We start from the raw sequence: 20,001 nt of genomic DNA, 5'->3' as shown, positions 1-20,001 counted from the left end.
CTTTACTATTGCACCACCCTCCATCTCTACTCCTCCCATTTGTTGTGTCCATCAGCTTTATGATGTCATAACCTAGATTGAAATCTCTTTGGTGCAGGAAATGCCTAGCACTCTGTGGCACTGATCCCTGATCAGCACCTTAAATGCTACATTAATAAATTAAGGCTCTATCATCCTTCTTGAGGAGTGGCCGATGGGAGAAGAAAAATGAATTGCCATAAATTGTGCAAGATTTCTGTTTCTACCCTATCTTCCACCTGATGGCTGGGATGGGAACTGGATGATGGCCTAATATAGTGGGAATAAAGCTGGGCCATGTAAAATTGGACCCAAACGCCATGGTTCCCAACCATATCCCAGAATAAAACACCCCTTTAAATAGGCAGCAAGGCAGATTCATGTACCTCACCGTGGCTGGAGCATTAATATGACAATGGGAAAATTAATTACTGTAGGTATTTTTGGCATTCTTCCTCCCAGTGGACCAGGCTGTATACAGTGATTGCTTCCTAGGTCCCCACTCATCTGTGGGATGCTTTATCCCCACCTCTGCCATCTCTTGTGAAGCCATCTGTGTACGGCGTTCTCATGGAATGGCTTCTTCAGACTCCAGGGAAGGGGTGGAGAATGGAGTGGGTGCATGCACACTGCTTCCTGGGCCATTGTGTGTTTGCTACCCACTGCCTGCACATATGGGGAAGAGTATGTGGTCATGGTTAACTACTTTAAACAAAGTGTGGATGCTTATTTTGTACTGTGGGCATTTTATTTGCAAAAGGTACTTATAGTATGACAGATATTTTACAATGAAATGCTTCCATATTCATAGGTTACAGTTCCCACAGATTTCAAAATTGAGTTAATCAACCGACTTTCCAAAGCAGGCTTGTCTGTAATAGAAGCAACCAGTTTTGTTTCATCGAAGTGGGTACCTCAGGTAGGTAAAATGCACACAATTGAGAACTGTTTCAGTTTACATGCCACACTATTCAGAAATGAAATTAATTATCAGAAGAGTCAAAGCAGTTGAGTTTTCTCACACCCTAGCTAATAATTACATGTAAGAGAGTACAAATGAGCTCATCTACTGTGTTTTGTAAAATTAGTTGCTGCAGTGAGATCCCTTCTATAGTTCTAAAGCCTTAAATTCTAACTGGTCAATAGAGAATTTCAAGCTAATTTTTTAAAGGTATTTACGTGGCTAAAGATGCAACTACCTTTAAAAATCTGTCCCTTCCTGTCTGGCATGCAGGGTGAATGCCAATGAATCGTGCTGAGATCTTTTAAAGTAGACACTTGTTTTTCTCAGATGGATGGAACTGTAAGGCTCCAGAACTAAAGATCTATTGGTATCATTATAGATGTTTGGCATCGGTCTATGGCCATATGGAGGTTATTCAACAGCAGTTATAATATGTATGTTATATGCTACTTTTGCTATGTACCAGCAGAAACAAGGCGTGAAATCCTGGCCTTGCTAAAGTCAGTTTAAAAACTCCAGTTGACTTCAATGGAGGCAGGATTTTGCCCAAGGTTTGATATTGTAGATTAAGTCCTGATCTTGAGGGATACTGAGTACCTTCCAAAAGATGCTAAGCATCCTCAGCTCCCACTACAGTTGATTGCTGTTGCAGTTAAAGCTGAAGAAAATCAATTATGATTTATATTTCTTAAACTTATTTACAGAAACTTAATTACACACTTGCATGCCAAGAAATGCATTTGAATTTATAATTTCTGGGTGCAATTAATCTGATTGCATACACATGTCAAGTAATTGCATGTACAAATGATCAATTATGTGTCTAGCCATTTGTGAATGCACTCACCTATTTAACACATGCAGTCCCAGTCATTCCATATAGAAATACACTTGTATTTTTGCATCTGTGATTGTTTGATTGTTCATGGTAATCAGGCCTTGTGCATTTAATTGTTTATGCTTATGTAAATTAAATACATGCATAGGTATATCAAGCATTTTTTAAAACTTTCTAAGTCTAAAATGTTTAATATTATTATTATTTTAATTAACCTTTATTTCATTCTACAAATTTAAACAGAACAGAAATAGCATTGCAACTAGTGCAACATTCATCATCCATGCAAACAGAATTTAGTGAAGGACAGTACACAGAGCATTTTAACCAGGGGTATTTTACATTGCACTAGAATGATAAATACTTGAAAATCATCGAAGTCAGAGGGAGAGGATTATAAGTTTTGATATATTGTTTTTGCTGCATATTGTCTGTTAAAATGTGTGAAAAATATTTCCATTTAGATTGTGCCTGGCCATTAAGTATCCCAGTAGGGGAGTTGGAGGGAGTAAGGATTCTCCCCTGCCTTGTAAGGCCATGCCATGTAAGAGCTATCCACATCACAGCTGTGAGTGCGCCAGGAAGTGCAGGGGTTTCATGCCAGATATTCCTCTGGGAGAAACTTGGTGTGGCTATGGATCTACCCCTGTGTGCCAGCCAGCAGATCAGGCTGGCTGTGCAGCAGGGAGTATGTTGTACCTCTAAAGGTGTGTCACAAATTATTCCCTCCATGCCAGAGCAACAGGAGAGCCCAGGGAACATTGGCATAATGCCTCCTGGTCTTCTCCACTGCGATGGGTTCTTCTGGGTAGCCTGCCAGTTACATAATCTAGCTCAAGTTTGCAGTATGCTTTCTTAATTGTTCACATTAAAAGCTTTTATTGTAACTCACCATGCACTATACCATCACACGTTGGTAGTTACAGTGTCAGACAATAACAGAGGGTTTTAATGTTAGCCTGCAAAGCCTAAGGCAAACATAGGTCTATTTCTTTTTCTTGTGTGTGTTTAATTCTCTTCTTTTCCCATGAGACCTTTAGAATAGCAAAGTTAGCTCAGACTTGTCAGGTTCAGAAAAAAGAAAAATTCCTTCTTATCTCAAATTCAAGTCTGAATATTTTCTTTTAATGGCTTATATGATGTTTAAAATAGTTTTGGTTTAAATGATAAAGTTGTATTGCTTGGAGATGGAGTGCAGTCTTGATTATGTCTTTTCTTTCTCCCCTTTCTTTTTTCTTCTCATAGGTCATGGGAATAGAACTCCCGGTTATGTTTAGATCACTCATTCACTTATTTCTTTTTTTAGTATTTTAAAGCTCTTTTATGATTTCCCTTCTACTGTTTTGTTTGGCAGGGAATTTATGACTGAAAAAAGCCAAAAGAAAAAGTTCCACAGTAGCAAGATGCCATATAAACCAGGATCCCATACCTATAATCTAAATGGCCAAAAATGATAAATACTCCCATTAAAAAGCATATTTTAAAATAAAATCTGGAAAATATTGTATTAAAATGTTAAATGTAATACAATGCAATTTGTTAAAATAAGACTCTTCTTACAGGAAAAATAGCAAGGGGACAAATATAATACATGAAAGATTATTTGGAACAAGCAGTTTTGTACAGCTTGAATCACAGCGTCATTTCATTTTGTTAAATATATTTTAAATCATGCAATGATTTTTAAAGTGTGGAATTAGTTCCAGCATTTAGCATTAAACATTTGGCTTCAAAGGTCTGAAAAATGAAGATCTTGTTTTATTTAATTAAGGACTGAAAGTTTGTTCTTAAAGCAATAAGAAACTACCAAGTGCGTTTTTAGGTGATTATCACGTATGTTAGGTTGTTATACTGATTGACTTCATGTAGAAGCTATTATAAATAGATTGCCTAGCACCAACATCCTGTCCCTGACATGGGATAAATTACGGCATGAGTACATGTAAATGGTGTGTGTATCTATTAAACACTTTGGAGCCCTATATCTACTTCTGCAAAGGCATATATTTAGGGTTAAATTTGAGGAGGCTATTGTTCCATGTGTTTGCGCCACATTTTTCAGGATATATTTTCCCAATGGGAAACCAAAAATATGTGTCTGGTTTTTTATATCTCATTTTCTTTACCAAAACAAAATTTGATGGAGCTAATGGATATGGGTCTTGTGCAACAAATGAATTTTGAGAAGAGGATGTTGTGGGGACTAATGATTGTGCTTCATTAATCATAATCAGTGGATTAAAGTTGGATCTATGCATTCATGCCACTTACTGTATAGGGCCCCACTAGTACTGCTTTTGCCTTACAAATTTGTGAAGCTGTGAAATAAATATCTCATCTATCCTGGTTTTCATACAGACTAAGGATGTGATGTGGAAAGTGCTGAGAGCCTCCTGCAATGTGCTGTGTACACTCAACTTCCTCTGCACCTGCCAGGATCATATCCTTAATTCATGCTTTATTAAAGAAGTAACATACATTTTGGCAATTTTTAGAAACTACAATTTGTGTTTCCAGTGTTAAAATTAGAGATGGTCGGAACTGGAATCTCAAATTTGACCCTCCTTCGCTTGAATCTCAGGAGTCCTTCAGATTCCAAACCAGTAAAGAGCCTGTTCAGATGCAACCAGCACATTTTGTGAGAACAGCCAGTATAATGAGAGTTCTTCCATTTTAGATGAAATCGCACAACAGCTTTTAAGATTTTGGTGCCATTTAAATCTAGCTACCGTTTGACTTGCAACACACACTCTGAACCCTGTTTTAAACCAACAGTGTTAAGGGAGGTACTGTGATCCCATACACCATCGCTGCTCCACTATAGAAGGGACGGACTGACACCCAGCCTTGTAGGGGAAAAAAGGGCTGTTGAGTTATAAAGCCTACAGAGAGGGTTTGGAAAAGGATGGCTAAAATGGAGAACCCTGCATTAACTGGGCAAAAAAAGACCAGCAAGCTTTGAAAGGGCTGGATGAACTAGTTTGTTTAGTTTGGACATGTTTTGTTGATCCTTGGAAGGAGAAGGACTGTTTTATCGAGGTTAGTATGAAGGACTGAACCCTACATCGCTGATTGATTGTGGCCCCCCAGCTGGAAGAGGGGAAAACTGAAGCATGACAGCCAGATGCTGCAAAGAGTCTGAGCCAACAGAGACCCACAATCTGAACATCTGGCTTTAGAAATATAGAGCGAGCACATTTTATTTCTGAAAGAATTATCCATTTTGATATTATGAAAACTTCATCACCCTCGCCAAATACCTTCTAGAATTTTACAATACTCAGCTATTTTGCACATCTCCCAGTCAGTGTGTGATAACAGCAAAGTATTTCAGGAGATATGGAAATTGCTTTCATCATTATGGTAAAGGCTGAGTGGGAAGTCTTTTCCTCTGAATTGGATGGATCCAGCTGTAATATTTCTTTGTCACACAACTACTATGGAGAATATGTCTCCCTCCTGTTGAAAACTGCCCAAAAGCACATCCCTAGGGGCTGTAGGACACTAAATATACCTGGTCTTTTAGAAAAACACAAGCCAAAATAGAAAAGATATTCAGAACTGTTTGACTCGGATCCCTTTGGTGAAGAAAAAATTGGGCTTGGGGAAATGTTTCTGAGATAGATCAGAAAGGAGGGATGCTACCCTTGGAGGGAGCTGATTGAAAGAACAAACCTGTGCCGTAATTGTATAAAAGTATGAGCCACCATTCTCAAGCTGAACCCTGATGGACAACAACCAAAGCTCATTGCCAAAGTCTCTCCCAACCATGTCACAAACCATTTCGTCCTAAATGGTAAACCAGTCCGCAAAGCACAAAGCAAAACACGTTAAGCAGGAACTTTGCTCATTCCTCAAAGACGGCAAAGTCCACAATGAGCAGCTCAACACTGGGGAGCTGACTGTTGCCATGAAATCCCTGAAAAGTGGAAAGGCAGCAGGACTCGATGTATATCTAATTAACTATTGGGTCACTTTAGGACAAGAGCACAGGAGTGGCTTCTTAACTTCTTTAATTCTTTCACGAGACAGTGCAGATACCCAGGCGGAGGAAAGAGGTCCAAGTGGTTGCACTGCTCAAATTACATAAATACCCTAACTGTACAAAAAGTTACTGACCACTATCCTTACTGTAACCTTATTATTTATTTAAATTGAATTTAGTAATTTTGTATTAAACTACCATGGATTTAGCTCCTGCTGCTACAGTTTCAAGCTCAATAGAGTGAATATTACCTCTGGTGCTTGTCTCAAATTTGGAGACTCTAGAAATATTTGAAGTCCAAGGATAGCGACCACAGACATAATCATAAGTACAAAGTCTTATCTGTACTACAAGTTTCATTAAAGCAATAAGTAAAGTCACAATTACCCATGCATATACAAATCCTACAAAAACCCATGCAATGACTAAGTCATACTCACATCCTCAAAGATATTTTAGGGTGTGATGGCCCTCTCAATAGATGATCATCGATAGAGGGAGGGTCCCTGCTAGGGTTTCCCGTAGGGTCATCCGTTGGGGTTGTCCCTTGGGTCTTCCCACTTTTAACTAGAGAACCTCTTTTATCTTGTTGTTCTGACCACACCTAACATCTTATGTATATGCATGAGGGTGTAGTAAGAGGAGGCCCTGAGATATAAACCTTGGTATCAGAGGCCTGGTAAGAGGCCTAAGGCCTGAACTAAAGTAATGGTCAAGACTTTGCTAACATAAAGCAAAGTTAAGCTGTGAGCCAGAGGCAGGCCCTGCTCACAGAAGCTGGCAAGGAAAAGGGCTGATGCTGCAAAAAGAGACATACCTAAAAGGTACTGGACACCAGATATCAGAACATTCGCATACTTGTACGTTCCACACACAACAAGGAACAGGCTGACCCATCCCAATGCCAGGGCCAAAAGGGGAATATGATGGATAGTGTTGTTTTGTTCGAACCAACATGTACAAGGTGAGAGGCGGCACCTTACAACGTAGAGGGGTTGTACCTTGCTGCGTAGAGGGGTTGCACCTCAATACATCAGGAGTGATGTGTAACTTGTTTGTATCTGTGTATAAGAATGCATCCCTGAGTGGATATCTTTGTTCGGCTGAGGGGGTAGTGGAAAGTCCCGCCACTAACTGAGCCGGGTCCATTGCCAAGAGGCACCTATTAGTAGTATGCCCGGTAGACTGAGTAATCTACGGGGAACTGCAGTTGTGTCCAAGGTCGCAATAAACCTAGTCGACGTGACTTTGCATCTTACTAGACTCTGTGGTTATTGGGGGTTCTCGTCGGGTTTGCTGTGTCAGCTATCTGCACAGAGCTGGGACAGCACACAGAGGGAACACACGCACGCAGCCGAGTGATATCAGCATTGGAAAAAGCAGAGCACCCTACCGGTAGCATCTGACAACAGAGGGTTTCAACCCTCTTTTCCTTATCTGTACTTCCACTCCCCATGAATTTTGGGGTGCCCCATTTTTCATAGGGGTGTTCCTCTTAGTTCCTCTTATTCTCATTAGCATCTATGCACAACATGTACCCTGCAGTCAGAACAGAACTTTCCATGATGTTACAATTAGGTGTGTGTCTTCCACCTGAAACACTGTAAGGCCAAGTAAAAACCCCATATGTTGTGAGATGGCACAATCCTTGAGCATTATGAACATCTGGTCTACCGTGGGGTCACATTAGATCAAATGCTGATGTTCAAAGAGCACATCAAGAAGCTGAAAAAGAAAGTGAGCTCCAGGAATTGTGTACTCTAGAAACTGGCCAACGCAAAATGGAGAGCTGACCCATAAAAACTCCAAGCAGCCAGCCTTGCTTAGTTACTCTACTGCAGAGTACTGCGCCCCAGTATGGTCACGCTCAAGCCATACTCACAAAATCGATACTGAACTTAATCCTGCAAGATCATCTCAGGGAGTGTGATACTGACTCCCACACTGTTTTTATCCTGCCCCAAAAGGTTTGCACTGCCATCAGTGAAGCAGGATATGTTTAGTAATAAGAAGAGACAAAAACAGGTGCATCATCAAAGACACCCACTGTATGGACACATTATACCACCCAAGAGGCTGAAGTCCAGAAAGAGCTTTACTTCTGAAAATCCCTGACCACAAAATACCACTATGGAAGGTTACAGAGAAATAAAATGGCAGGAAATGCCATTGATCTTGGAGAACCTGGTTCCTTCAGAACAACTCTCTCCAGGCTCTGAGCTCAAATGAAAACTCTGGTGTACTCTTAATGGAGTGAGAGTTGGGATGGCAACGACTGGTGACAATATGACCAAGTGGAAACTGAAGAATGACCCCAAATGTGAGAGCCTAGTCAACAGTTGAAGTGATATAGTGCCCTCTGTCAACATCCTGTACCCATGGGGAGCTATTCGAGATAAGTGATAATAGTGGGGCACAGTATCCCCCAATAGCATATCTGATAACACCAGATCTTGACTGTGTTTTTGGAGCGATAAGCTATGATTTCTGTGTAAATAGGATTTTCTAAAGTATGTAGTTAGAAATCTTCATGCTAATATGAACAAAGGAATGCTGTAAGCCTATCTTAATTTGAAGGAAGAATTTCTCTCTCCATTCTAACAGAAAAGGTTTGAATGTCAGACATACCCCACCACATCTGTGTATCTTGGAAAAGATAATAATGAGGTATAATGACCGCTGTCGTTCTCAAAAATAATGTTTGCACTGTGGCAATTATCTATCTAACACTACTGCCACTATTTGTTACTCTTTCTAATGGATGTTGTAAAAGCAAGAAGGTAAAAACAGACATATTAATTTTTCCATTCCTAACATTAGGGGGGGAAATGATTTCCAAATGGAAAAAGGACAAAATGGTGAAGACACGTGCGCCAGATTGATGAGATTCAAATTGAAAAATTCAAGCTAATTTTATTTTTTACTCACATTTCTAATCACTCTGGCTCCCACTGTAGAACTTGGCTTGCTGTGATTAAGTGACTTGCCAGTAGAGAAGGGTGGAGAAAGGTATTCCATTTCATGGAGGATTTCAGTATTTTAAAATTTGGTTTAATTTTTATTTGGAATAAAAACCAAAATTTTGAAATTCTCCATGAAAAGGAATGGAGCCCTGGCTCCAGGCTGGTCCACCTGGCAGCTGCCTCAGGGCCCGGGACTCTGGAAGCCCTGGATTCTGAGCCAGTATGCATGGTGGAAACCATGGACCCTGAAAGTCCAGCTCCACAACAGTCATTCAGATGGGCTGCCAAGGAGCAGGGCAGGCAATCTGGCAGGAAAAACAGCAAGTTTCTGCCATAACTCTGTCTGGGTTCTGTTCGAACTTGATCGAAATTAGAACCGTCTGCACAAAATGTTTACTTTTTGACAAATCAACAAATACTAATGAAAAAACCTTCTGGCATAAGTTTTCCGACTAGCTCTAATTGTTATACACTGAGTCGGGGTAGAGCTAGGCTAAGAATTCAGCAGCTGCAGTATGCCAGTACTGAACTGAGATTACTAAAAGTCACCATTCTCTCCTGGCATTTGGGCTGACTTGGAGTGAATAGTGACATAGAGCAGTGGTCTCCAAACTTTTTTGATCGCGCACCCCTATCAGTAAAAAAATTTGAGCACGCACCCCCTGCCGCGCCGGCTCTACCATTTTTGCCGAAGCGCAAACAAAACAAAAAAAGCGCTCCTCCTGCTGCCCACCCCCAAGGATCTTGCGCACCCCCTGGGGTGCGCGCACTCCACTTTGGAGACCACTGACATAGAGGACAGAAAGGGTAACGTAATAAATGTAGGTAAAAGAATTAATTGTCCCTTAAGGGAGCCAGTTCTGTCTCTAGATTCTCATTGCAGCTCTCATTAGAGTTGTGTCAAAATGGGAATTGTACTTGAGCATCGTAAACCAGAATTTAGCCCAATATATACCAAAATGTTTTACTTAGATTTACAGAATAATTCCTTTGTTTGTGCCTTATTTCTGCAAACAAGAAACCGGCAAATGAATGACTGTGAATCTTTTGACTGTAAGCCTGTTGGGCCTTAGGTCTGTCCAAACTTATCTTTCCTCTCCCCTGATCCTGGGGTTGACCAGCGGCCAATCCAGGTCTCAGTGTAATTTAGAACAATGTAAGGGATGTTCCTAATCACACTGAACAGTCCTGTCATGCTTCCGTCTGCCCTTGGCTTGCCCAGAAACACCTTTTATGTTGGGGAACAGGAGGAAAAATTTCTGTAGAGGCTGTTATATAGCCTTTACACCACTCAAGAAATTCCTTGCTGAACTGTTAGGGCACAAAGAGAATGGAGCCAGGAACTGAATTAGTTGTAGATATTTGAATTAATAATATTTAGGATTAATTCTGCATACATTTCTATATTCTATAACTCTCTTAAGTTCTTTATTATTAAGGGGATACATTTTCAGAAGTGCATAAGTACCATGGACTTTCGGTGAGATTTGGGCTCCTGTGTCACTTAGGTGCTTTTGAAAATTTTACCCAAAGGCTTTTGTTTGACAATAGAATCTTTGTTCCTTAGGCTTCATCTGCTGCTGCTCCTTGTCTACACCTGACATCGTAATCCTCTGTTTATTAAACTAGAATAATTTACATAGTAATAAATTGCTCTAATAAGGAGAAGATTATGACATGTGGAAGCTGCAGGAAAAGTTTAAACCCACAGACAGATCCCATTCTCATGATGAATGCCTTAGTAAAACAGAGGGGTTAACGTTTATATACTAGCTTGAAAATTATAGGCTTTTTTGTAGTATTTATGATAATTCTATATAACGAAGTAGCATTCTTCATAAATCTAATGAACCCTAAATTACATGGCACGTCACCACCAATGTCTCTCTTAAATCATAGCTTCCTTATTAGCTTGAATATTGTATTTTCTGGATTATCAAAATAGAAATGAACACAGAAACTTTTATATTCCATAGAATCTTGTTATTTTTTTCTCACACATATTGCACGTTTTTCAAATCTCTAGCTATAGATCATACTTTTTTCATTAACTATATGCATAAACAAGACAAAGCACGGTGTAATGCAGTCAATGCTCTGTTATAGTGTATTATTTCTGCTATTATATGACCTTATGACAAAGCAGAATTGCATCCATCCTTAAATTCATATCTACCTTTTTTTAAAATAGTCAGTAGATAATTGTTAATTAGCATAACTGAAAAATAAATGCAAAATATTTATGTATTTAAGATGGCAGATCACACAGAAGTAATGAGAAGGATCGAGCGGCATCCTGGGGTCCAATATCCTGTACTCACACCTAATCTTCAAGGTTTTCATTCTGCTGTAAGTGGATTGCTAGAGTGTGTCTACAGTTGAGTTCTTCATGTTTCAAACACTTTATGCACGGTACCTTAAACCAGCTATTTCATATCATTCACCCAGTCCTGTTAGAATTAGGCTGTATTTTTTTTTCTGAAAAAGTGTCAGTTTTCATGAAGCAAACTCACAAATTTTACAGAGTGAGATTAAATTCCATAAATGTCATTTTAGTGGCCAGTATCAACCACACAGTCCTTTGCAAGATGCCATAAATGTTGTAGTACATACCCTAAGAAAGAAACAAATAATTCCTTTTCATTCTTTAGCTTGTTGATGCTACAGCCGGTTGAAAATTTCCCAATAAAATGCTTTTCCATCAGAAAATGCAGATTCAGCCAAATTGAAAAGTTTTTGTGAAATACTGATTTTTGTCAGAATTTTCAATAGGAAATGACCTTTTCTGTAAGGTCAAAATGTTTTGTTTCGACTATTATTTTAATCTTATGTTATATTGTAATAGTCAAAAGGGTAAAGTCAAAACTAACAGTTTCAACATTACTGAAAAGAAATGTATCAATAAGGTCAAAATATTTTAGAATATTTCATTTTGTGAAAAATGTCAAGATTTCTACTTTTTTTCTGAGTGGGGACTAAATGAAATTTGGAAATTCTTGTGGGATGGCAATTTCATTTTTTTACCAAAGCTGGGAGTTTAGGCCCCAATCCTGCAGTATATTGCCCTGTTGAATTTATAGTTCAGCGTCAGCAGAACCTGCTGACTTGCTCTTCGGCTGTTAGGTTGAGGCTGCAGATCAGCATGCTGAGAGCCATGAGATAGGGTGGTGGATAGGAGAAGAAAACACAGGGGCTTAGGAGAACAGGTGTAAGAATCTTCAGGATTAGAACCCAGGGCTGTGGAGCTGGGGCAGCTGACATGCCCACCTTGTCATGTCAAGACCTCTCCAAGGAGTACTGTGGAGATTAGGCACAGCAAGACATACCACCCAAATGGTCCAGAGTGACAGCAAACTCTGGCCTTCTGATTGGCCCATGATCACTATTTAACCATGGTGTATGGCCCAGGAAGTTGTCTGGGCAACTGTGCAGACTTGCTGATTTTTGGTCTCTGACCCAAGGCTGATTCTGAGCCTGAATATTGCCTCCTAATTTCAGCCTAATAGTCATCTGTGACCCTGCCTGTGATCTAGTAACCTGACTCTGCCCCTGCCCTGGGGCTCCAGCCAGGCCACAACCTCTGGTCTCTCACCCTGGCCTGACTCTGACCCTGACTCGTCTGTTGATCTGGGATCCAGTGTTTATTCTGAGACTGGCTTGCTGACTACTGTATTGTGCTAGGCGAGCTGTGACTGCTAGATCACACTGTCTTTGCCCTGGTTCCCTTCCAATGGGAAACAAACCTTCCCGAATCAAACATGGAATGTTTTTTTCTCATGGAATGTTGTTCCCTTCTCCCTCAAATTTATTTTACCTTCTTCCCATTATTGCTGTCAGCAGTTTAATCTCAGAACAGATTGTGTTTGAGCTGCATGATGGAGACTAAGGGTATGTCTACACTACAATTAAAAACCTGTGGTTGGCCCGTGCCAGCTGATGTAGGCTTGTGGGGCTTGGTCTAAGGGGCTGTTTAATTGCAGTGTAGATGTTTGAGTTCGGGCTGCAGCCCAAGCTTTGGGACCCTCCCATCCCAAACATCTATACCTCAGTTAAACAACCGCTTAGCCCGAGTCAGCTTTTAATTGCAGTGTAGACATACCCCAAACCATTTAGAACTAGAGGGAAAGAAAATAACACCATCAAGAACATAGGAGAAAGTCAGTCTGACCCTCTCCATCCTCCTGTGATGTAAGTGGGGACTGCTTGTGCACAGCCAGATTGGGACCTAACCCAGAGCCTGGGTTTTTTAGGAGAATGGTGTAAAGGGGTTGGCTTGCCTTTCTCCCCAAATTTGTACTGCTTTAGCTATCTGTGTAGATAAAGATGCTCCTACATTTAGGGAAATAAACTATACTGACATAAGCACCTCCTATCTCTGTCTACACTAGGAGGTTGTACCAATTTAACGAATCTGTTTTGAAACAGATAAGATTAAAGTGGTACAAAAACTGGGTGTGGACAAGCCCAGAATTCTTGAGGGATTTCCCCCCTCTCCCCAAGGATCAGGGATGTATGTGGATAAGTCCCATTAAAGGTATGGAGAACAGATTGTGTGGAGCCAATTGACATTTTAGATTGTTTTTTATTTGCTCTATAAATGATATTTAAACAGCACGTGTCAATAGCATAAATGGCATGTAATATGCCCGAATCACTGCAGTTAATAGTTTATTTTATTATCATATTTTGCATCATTTCTTACAATTTAATACCTAAGCTTATCATTTTAAAAACTCGTGTATTAATTGATAAAGCAGTAACTGGCCTTATCCCAATTAATAACAAAGGGAAGGAAGTATACCCTGACGATTTGAGTTAATTAAGAGAGCAAATGATACAAAATCGGTATGGTTGGAAATAGACTGAAGAAAATTTAGAGTTAAAGTTGCAATTATTATAACTTCAGATAGAGTTATATACTGTATACTATATTGACTAATATATTGTTAAATTTGTTTAAAACTAAGGATCTAGAATTTCTTCTTTCATTACAGAATACCATACTTAACTTACTTATATTTATACATCTTTACAGTTCTGTTTTATTGAATTACATTTTACAGATTGCAGCAGGAGCTACAGAGGTATCAGTATTTGGTGCAGCATCTGAATCTTTCAACAAAATGAATATTAATTGTTCTATAGAAGAAAGCATAGAAAAATTTGAAGAAGTTACTAAATCAGCACGAAATATGAATATTCCAGTACGAGGGTAATTATAAAGCTTCATTTGTAATCTCAATTTATGAACTGCAGTTTGCAATGTAACTTCATAGTCATGTTGTTGTTGGTTAACCAACAGAAATTGACATGATCAAATTCCATACATTTTAAATAATTTTTATTAATAGTATCCATTCTGTAACAATATTTTCTAAAAGCTCAAACATATTTTTGCTCTCTACATTTTAGCAACTATTGATAAATGTTGCTTTGTTCCAAAATGCAAAAACTAATTTTTACGTATTAGTTTATATCCTTTTTTTATGCACTGTTTTTATCAATGCTGTTGCCACAAGTCTGAGAATAATGTTTGGTATGTGCTGTTATGTACAGTGACCAGTAGTAAGAACTCACAATATTGTTTTTTTTCTGAGTCATGAAAATAAAGTAGGTGGGCTTTTACATTTTTATTACTTGGAGGCAGTGAATCAATACATAGAAATTATATGATAAATTTCCTCCAGCAGAAAAACCATGAGAGGGAGAAAAGTTACTCTGGAAACTCCAGGGGTTGAAACTTGCAGAGTTTCCAGTGCATCATGCTCTTGACCTCTCAAGTATATTCATTTCTCCAGAATATCTCCTTTTCAGGGAAATTTAGAGTATAAAATTACAGGCTTCTTAACCATCCTTGTTTCCCCGTTACATCTCCTGTCTCACTGTAAAGAGTTACACGTTTCAGGATTTTCCCAGTCCACCCCAAAACAAAGCAAGTCTACTGGCCAGAGAAATTAACCATAACCACCCCACCCAACACACTCATTCATATATACCTGAAACAGATGGTGACCTGTTTCCTGTCCTGTGTCTATATTCCACTATTATATTCAGTCACTGAATGCAATATATATAGCAAGACTTTAAATCCCAAATAGAGAATACCGTACTAGCTTGTGAGAGGCTTCCATGCCTTGTTAGGAATTATTTTTCCTATTTTATAGATGGAGAAATTGAAATCGAAGATGTGATTTGCCCAAGGTTACACAGAGTTAGTGATGAATTGGGAATGCACGCCAAAACTCCTGATTCCCAGCCCTGTGCTAGAACTAGTAGACCACATAGTCACCAATGCCATTGATTCTTGCTATATTGTTTATATGTAGGCATGGCAGAATTCAATTTAAAAAACTATTTTTGACAGGTATCAATGTTTATTTTAAGACTTGATTTAAATTTATGCAATTGCTGGAAATGATTGGAAGTTAGACAATGTAGGTCATATAATCATTATTTAATAACCGGTAGATGTTGAGATTCAAAAAGTTAAAGGTTTATAACCATTAACACACAAATTGTTAACATCACATGCAAAATATATGAAGTAAATAGCCTTAAATCAAACTCTAAGTTCTCAAGCAGCATTTTTCTTAATTTTCCTGTCTGTAAATTTCGATTATCAATGGAAATACTGTTTGTTGGTTTGTGCATATGATGATATCAACATTTACCAACAAATCTAATCCTTCCAAGCCTATTTTATATTATACTAGCTTGTGGATTTTATTGCAGTTGCTATCTTGTTGTGTTATTTTTGTAACCTAAATATTTGTACCAACTTCTTTAGATATCAATTGCTTATAATTCTATTAATTTTTATGTTGCCATGTTAAGTTGCTATTCTTTCCATAAGGCTCTTTCCTTGTGACTCCTGGACTATCTTAAGGGGGTAGTCACAATCTTGGTAGAGTGAGGAGGCTTGCTTCCAAAAATCTCTTATGGGATTGGGATACCTGGAAAACTGATAATGTCAGGGTAAGCCTGAATATGAAATGAGTATCAGGGAAAAGAATACATAGTTGATCCATGGGATAAATACCCAAGACAGTGACATTGAGGCTCAAATGGTGATATCCTCGCGATGGTGGGGTCCAGGGTGAAGTCAGAGTTTGTAGTAGCTACCTATCTGCTCTCCATTAGCTTGCACATGTTTAATAAAGTTACAACCTATTGCTTTTTCCATATATAGTATGTCTGGACTCCTCTGTGATGTTCCAGCAGCAATTGTGCTGGTGCTATTTACACTGAAATATAATGAGACTAAGCTGTTCCCACAATGTATTTATTGTCTACTGACTGACTGGCCACTTTTTTACCCACCCAGCAGGAAAAGTGAGGAACAGAAGGAGGTGGGAGGATAGAGAGAAAGTAAAAGGAATCAGACCGAAAAGCAGACACCTAACTGAGTAGAGTAGAAACAGATGGAATACTGAAGCAATTAAGGTTGGGGTGGTGCGGGAGAAGAAACAAAACAGAAAATGAAGTAAAGGTGTAAATCAACAAACAAGAGGTGGAGAGATTGGGGAGACTAGAACCATAGGAAAGCATAATCAAACTTCAATTAAAAATGTGTTCACTTTGTGCACCTAAAATAGTGATCTGATGTTTCATTAAGTATGCAAACCTACGTGAAATCTCTTGGTGCATGCAACACTTTTCAACGAGTCTGTAGTCCCATGTGCAATGTTATACCACACTTGAGAGGATTGTTTAATATCAGTTATGGCACAAAGCAAGGACATTCAAAGTCAACAGTGAAAATCGTGACTTAACTGTAACCCCAGCTCTTGCTTCCCTTTTATGCCTTCTCTGTCTACTATAATTCTCTGAGAAAAGTGAATAATTCAGATGCGGGGAAACCTGCAAGAGAGTTTAGAGGATCTGCTGGATCAAGGAATAAAGGGGAATAAATCAATCAATCAATCAGGGAATAAAGGGCCCACTTAAAAAGGACAAGGATAGTTCAGAGAAGCTAAATGGTGTGGGTTTTTGTTTGTTTGTTTGTTTGTTTTTTCCCCATCTCTCTTCATCACAAAGGGCCCATTCTGGGAGATATGTACTTCAGACCCATTGTTTTAGGTAATAGAGATGAGGTACAATCAGAGATTGAGGTATCAAAAGAGAAGATGAATTAAAAAGCAACCAGTTACCCGGACTGAATGGTATTCACCCAAGAGAATAGCAAACGTAATATTTAAAGAAGGCGATAGGAGCACTGATCCTTACTTCAGTATCAAGAAAGCTGGTTGAAACAAATCAATGAATTATAAAACATCAAGACGGACATGGTATGACAGAAACAAACTAGCATGGCCTCTCATCTGCTAAAACACTTTTAGCATGTCAGCAAAATTGTGGATAATGGAGAACCAGCTGACACGCATTATTCTAAAATTTTTTGAATAAGTCTCTTACATGAGTGGCCGCCACATGACTTTCTCTAGAGGTCTCAGGGCAGCCCTCCCCTCAGCCCCTCATCTCTGTTTCCCTTCTTGGTTCCCCAAATAAGCTCCACACAGGGTTTTTCCAGTCGAATCACAACAGCCTACCTTAGGGTCTCATTTATTAATTTCAAGTTCAAAACTAAACACAAGTCTGCCCTTCAGCTGGGTACAACTCAAATGCCCCAGGTCTGCTCAGGGTCCTTCCTTGCTGGAAGCAATTCCCCTGATCTCAGAGCCTTCCCTGCAGGAGCCCCCCACAATCTGACTACAGTCTAACTGTAGCCACCATCGGCTCTTTATAGGAAATTACCTGATTCCCCTCAGGTGGGGCTCATTCAGTAGTCACAGTTGGTTTGTACCAAGGCTTTTCTACCCAAGGGTAAACCACTTGGTTACAGTCCCTCACAAAAAGCTGTTCAGGAGCTAAGTAGCTATGGAATGGGAAGTAAAGTATTGCCATGAATTAAAAACTGGTTAAAGAAACAGAAAAGAGTAGAATCAAAGAGAGGTAGTTTATGAGGTACTGTGGTTTTTTGAGTGTTTCTGCATATTGATGCTTGTGAGATGTATTTCATAGAATCATAGAAGATTAGGGTTAGAAGAGACCTCAGGATGTCATCTAGTCCAACCCCCTGCTCAAAGCAGGACCAACACCAACTAAATCATCCCAGCCAGGGCTTTGTCAAGCTGGGCCTTAAAAACCTCTAAGGATAGAGATTCCAACACCTCCCTAGGTAACCCATTCCAGTGCTTCACCACCCTCCTAGTGAAATAGTGCTTCCTAATATCCAACCTAGACCTCCCCCACTGCAACTTGAGACCATTGTTCCTCATTCTGTCATCTGCCACCACTGAGGCCTGGTCTACACTACGACTTTAATTCGGATTTAGCTGCCTTAATTCGAATTAACGCTTGACCCATCCACACAACGAAGCCATTTAATTCGAATTAAAGAGCCCTTTAATTCGATTTCTGTACTCCACCCCGACGAGCGGAGTAGCGCCAAAATCGAATTTGTCAATTCGAATTAGCGTTAGTGTGGCCGCAATTCGATGTTATTGGCCTCCAGGAGCTATCCCACAGTGCACCATTGTGACCGCTCTGGCCAGCAATCTGAACTCGCATGCACTGGCCAGGTGGACAGGAAAAGCCCCGGGAACATTTGAATTTCATTTCCTGTTTGCACAGCGTGGAGAGCACAGGTGACCACAGAGAGCTCATCAGCACAGGTAACCATGCAGGCTGATAATCGAAAAAGAGCACCAGCATGGACCGTACAGGAGGTACTGGATTTGATCTCTATATGGGGAGAGGATTCAGTGCTAGCTGAACTGCGTTCGAAAAGACGAAATGCCAAAACTTATGAAAAAATTTCCAAGGGCATGATGGAGAGAGGCCACAATAGGGACACAGATCAGTGCCGCGTGAAAGTCAAGGAGCTCAGACAAGCCTATCAAAAAGCAAAGGAGGCAAACGGTCGCTCCGGGTCAGAGCCGCGGACATGCCGCTTCTACGCTGAGCTAAATGCATTTCTAGGGGGGGCCGCCACCACTACCCCACCTCTGACTGTGGATTCCGAGCTGGGGATAATCTCATCAGGTACACCTGATGATTCCGTGGAAGGGGAAGAGGAGGAGGAGGAGGACGAGCTGGCAGAGAGCACCCAGCTCTCCGTTCTCCCCAACAGCCAGGAACTGTTTCTCACCCTGACTGAAGTACCCTCCCAAGCCAGCACCCAAGACCATGACCCCATGGAAGGGACCTCAGGTGAGTTTACCTTTTAAAATATAAAACATGGTTTAAAAGCAAGCATTTTTAATGATTAATTTGCCCTGAGCACTTGGGATGCATTCGCAGCCAGTACAGCTACTGGAAAAGTCTGTTAACATGTCTGGGGATGGAGCGGAAATCCTCCAGGGACATCTCCATGAAGCTCTCCTGGAGGTACTCCAAAAGCCTTGCCACAAGGTTTCTGGGCAGTGCAGCCTTATTCCGTCCTCCATGGTAGGACACTTGACCACGCCATGCTAGTAGCAAGTAATCTGGTATCATTGCCTGACAGAGCCTGGCAGCGTATGGTCCCGGTGTTTGCTGGCATTCAAGCAACATCCGTTCTTTATCTTGCTGTGTAATCCTCAGGAGAGTGATATCGCTTAGGGTAACCTGGTTGAAATAAGGGAATTTAATTAAGGGGACTGAGGTGGCCGTTCCTACTGGGCTGTTTGCCTGTGGCTGAAAAGAAATCCTTCCCTGCATTTAGCCAAGTGCAAGGGGGGGGGGGGAGGATTGGCCCAGAGCTTTTCGCGTTTTGCTAGCAGGGATCTTCCCTGATACCAGCCACGCGGTGGGGGGAGGGAGAAAGCACTCATCCCAGAGAATTCATGGCGGGTGGGGGGGGGGGGTGTTAGTTTGGTTCCTGCAGGGATCTTCCCTGATACCAGCCACGCGGTGGGGGGAGGGAGAAAGCACTCATCCCAGAGAATTCATGGCGGGGGGGGGGGGGTGTTAGTTTGGTTCCTGCAGGGATCTTCCCTGATACCAGCCACGCGGTGGGGGGAGGGAGAAAGCACTCATCCCAGAGAATTCATGGCGGGTGGGGGGGGGGGTGTTAGTTTGGTTCCTGCAGGGATCTTCCCTGATACCAGCCACGCGGTGGGGGGAGGGAGAAAGCACTCATCCCAGAGAATTGGATGGGGGGGGGGTGTTAACCTTCAGCAGCAGAAAACAAGCTAACAGGAAAACTGCAGCACAACGGGCTTTGCTTGGTATGTGGGAAAGCAGGGCGCAG

General features: G+C 40.6%; 1 protein-coding gene across 1 annotated transcript in view; it reads left to right on the top strand.

Moving 5' to 3' along the window:
• Window positions 1-20,001, top strand: part of HMGCLL1 (3-hydroxy-3-methylglutaryl-CoA lyase like 1) — a 108,887-nt gene that overhangs the window by 26,821 nt on the left and 62,065 nt on the right. Inside the window, exons 3-5 of the mRNA XM_065401372.1 lie at window positions 830-937; window positions 11,022-11,117; window positions 13,832-13,980. Of these exons, the coding sequence (XP_065257444.1) occupies window positions 830-937; window positions 11,022-11,117; window positions 13,832-13,980 (353 nt within the window). The remainder of the gene's footprint in view (window positions 1-829; window positions 938-11,021; window positions 11,118-13,831; window positions 13,981-20,001) is intronic.

Source organism: Emys orbicularis, chromosome 3 (assembly GCF_028017835.1).
Source record: "Emys orbicularis isolate rEmyOrb1 chromosome 3, rEmyOrb1.hap1, whole genome shotgun sequence".
NCBI classification, from domain to species: Eukaryota; Metazoa; Chordata; order Testudines; family Emydidae; genus Emys; species Emys orbicularis.
The sequence above is the reverse complement of the archived record's forward strand: the minus strand, read 5'-3'. Positions and strand labels throughout refer to the sequence as shown.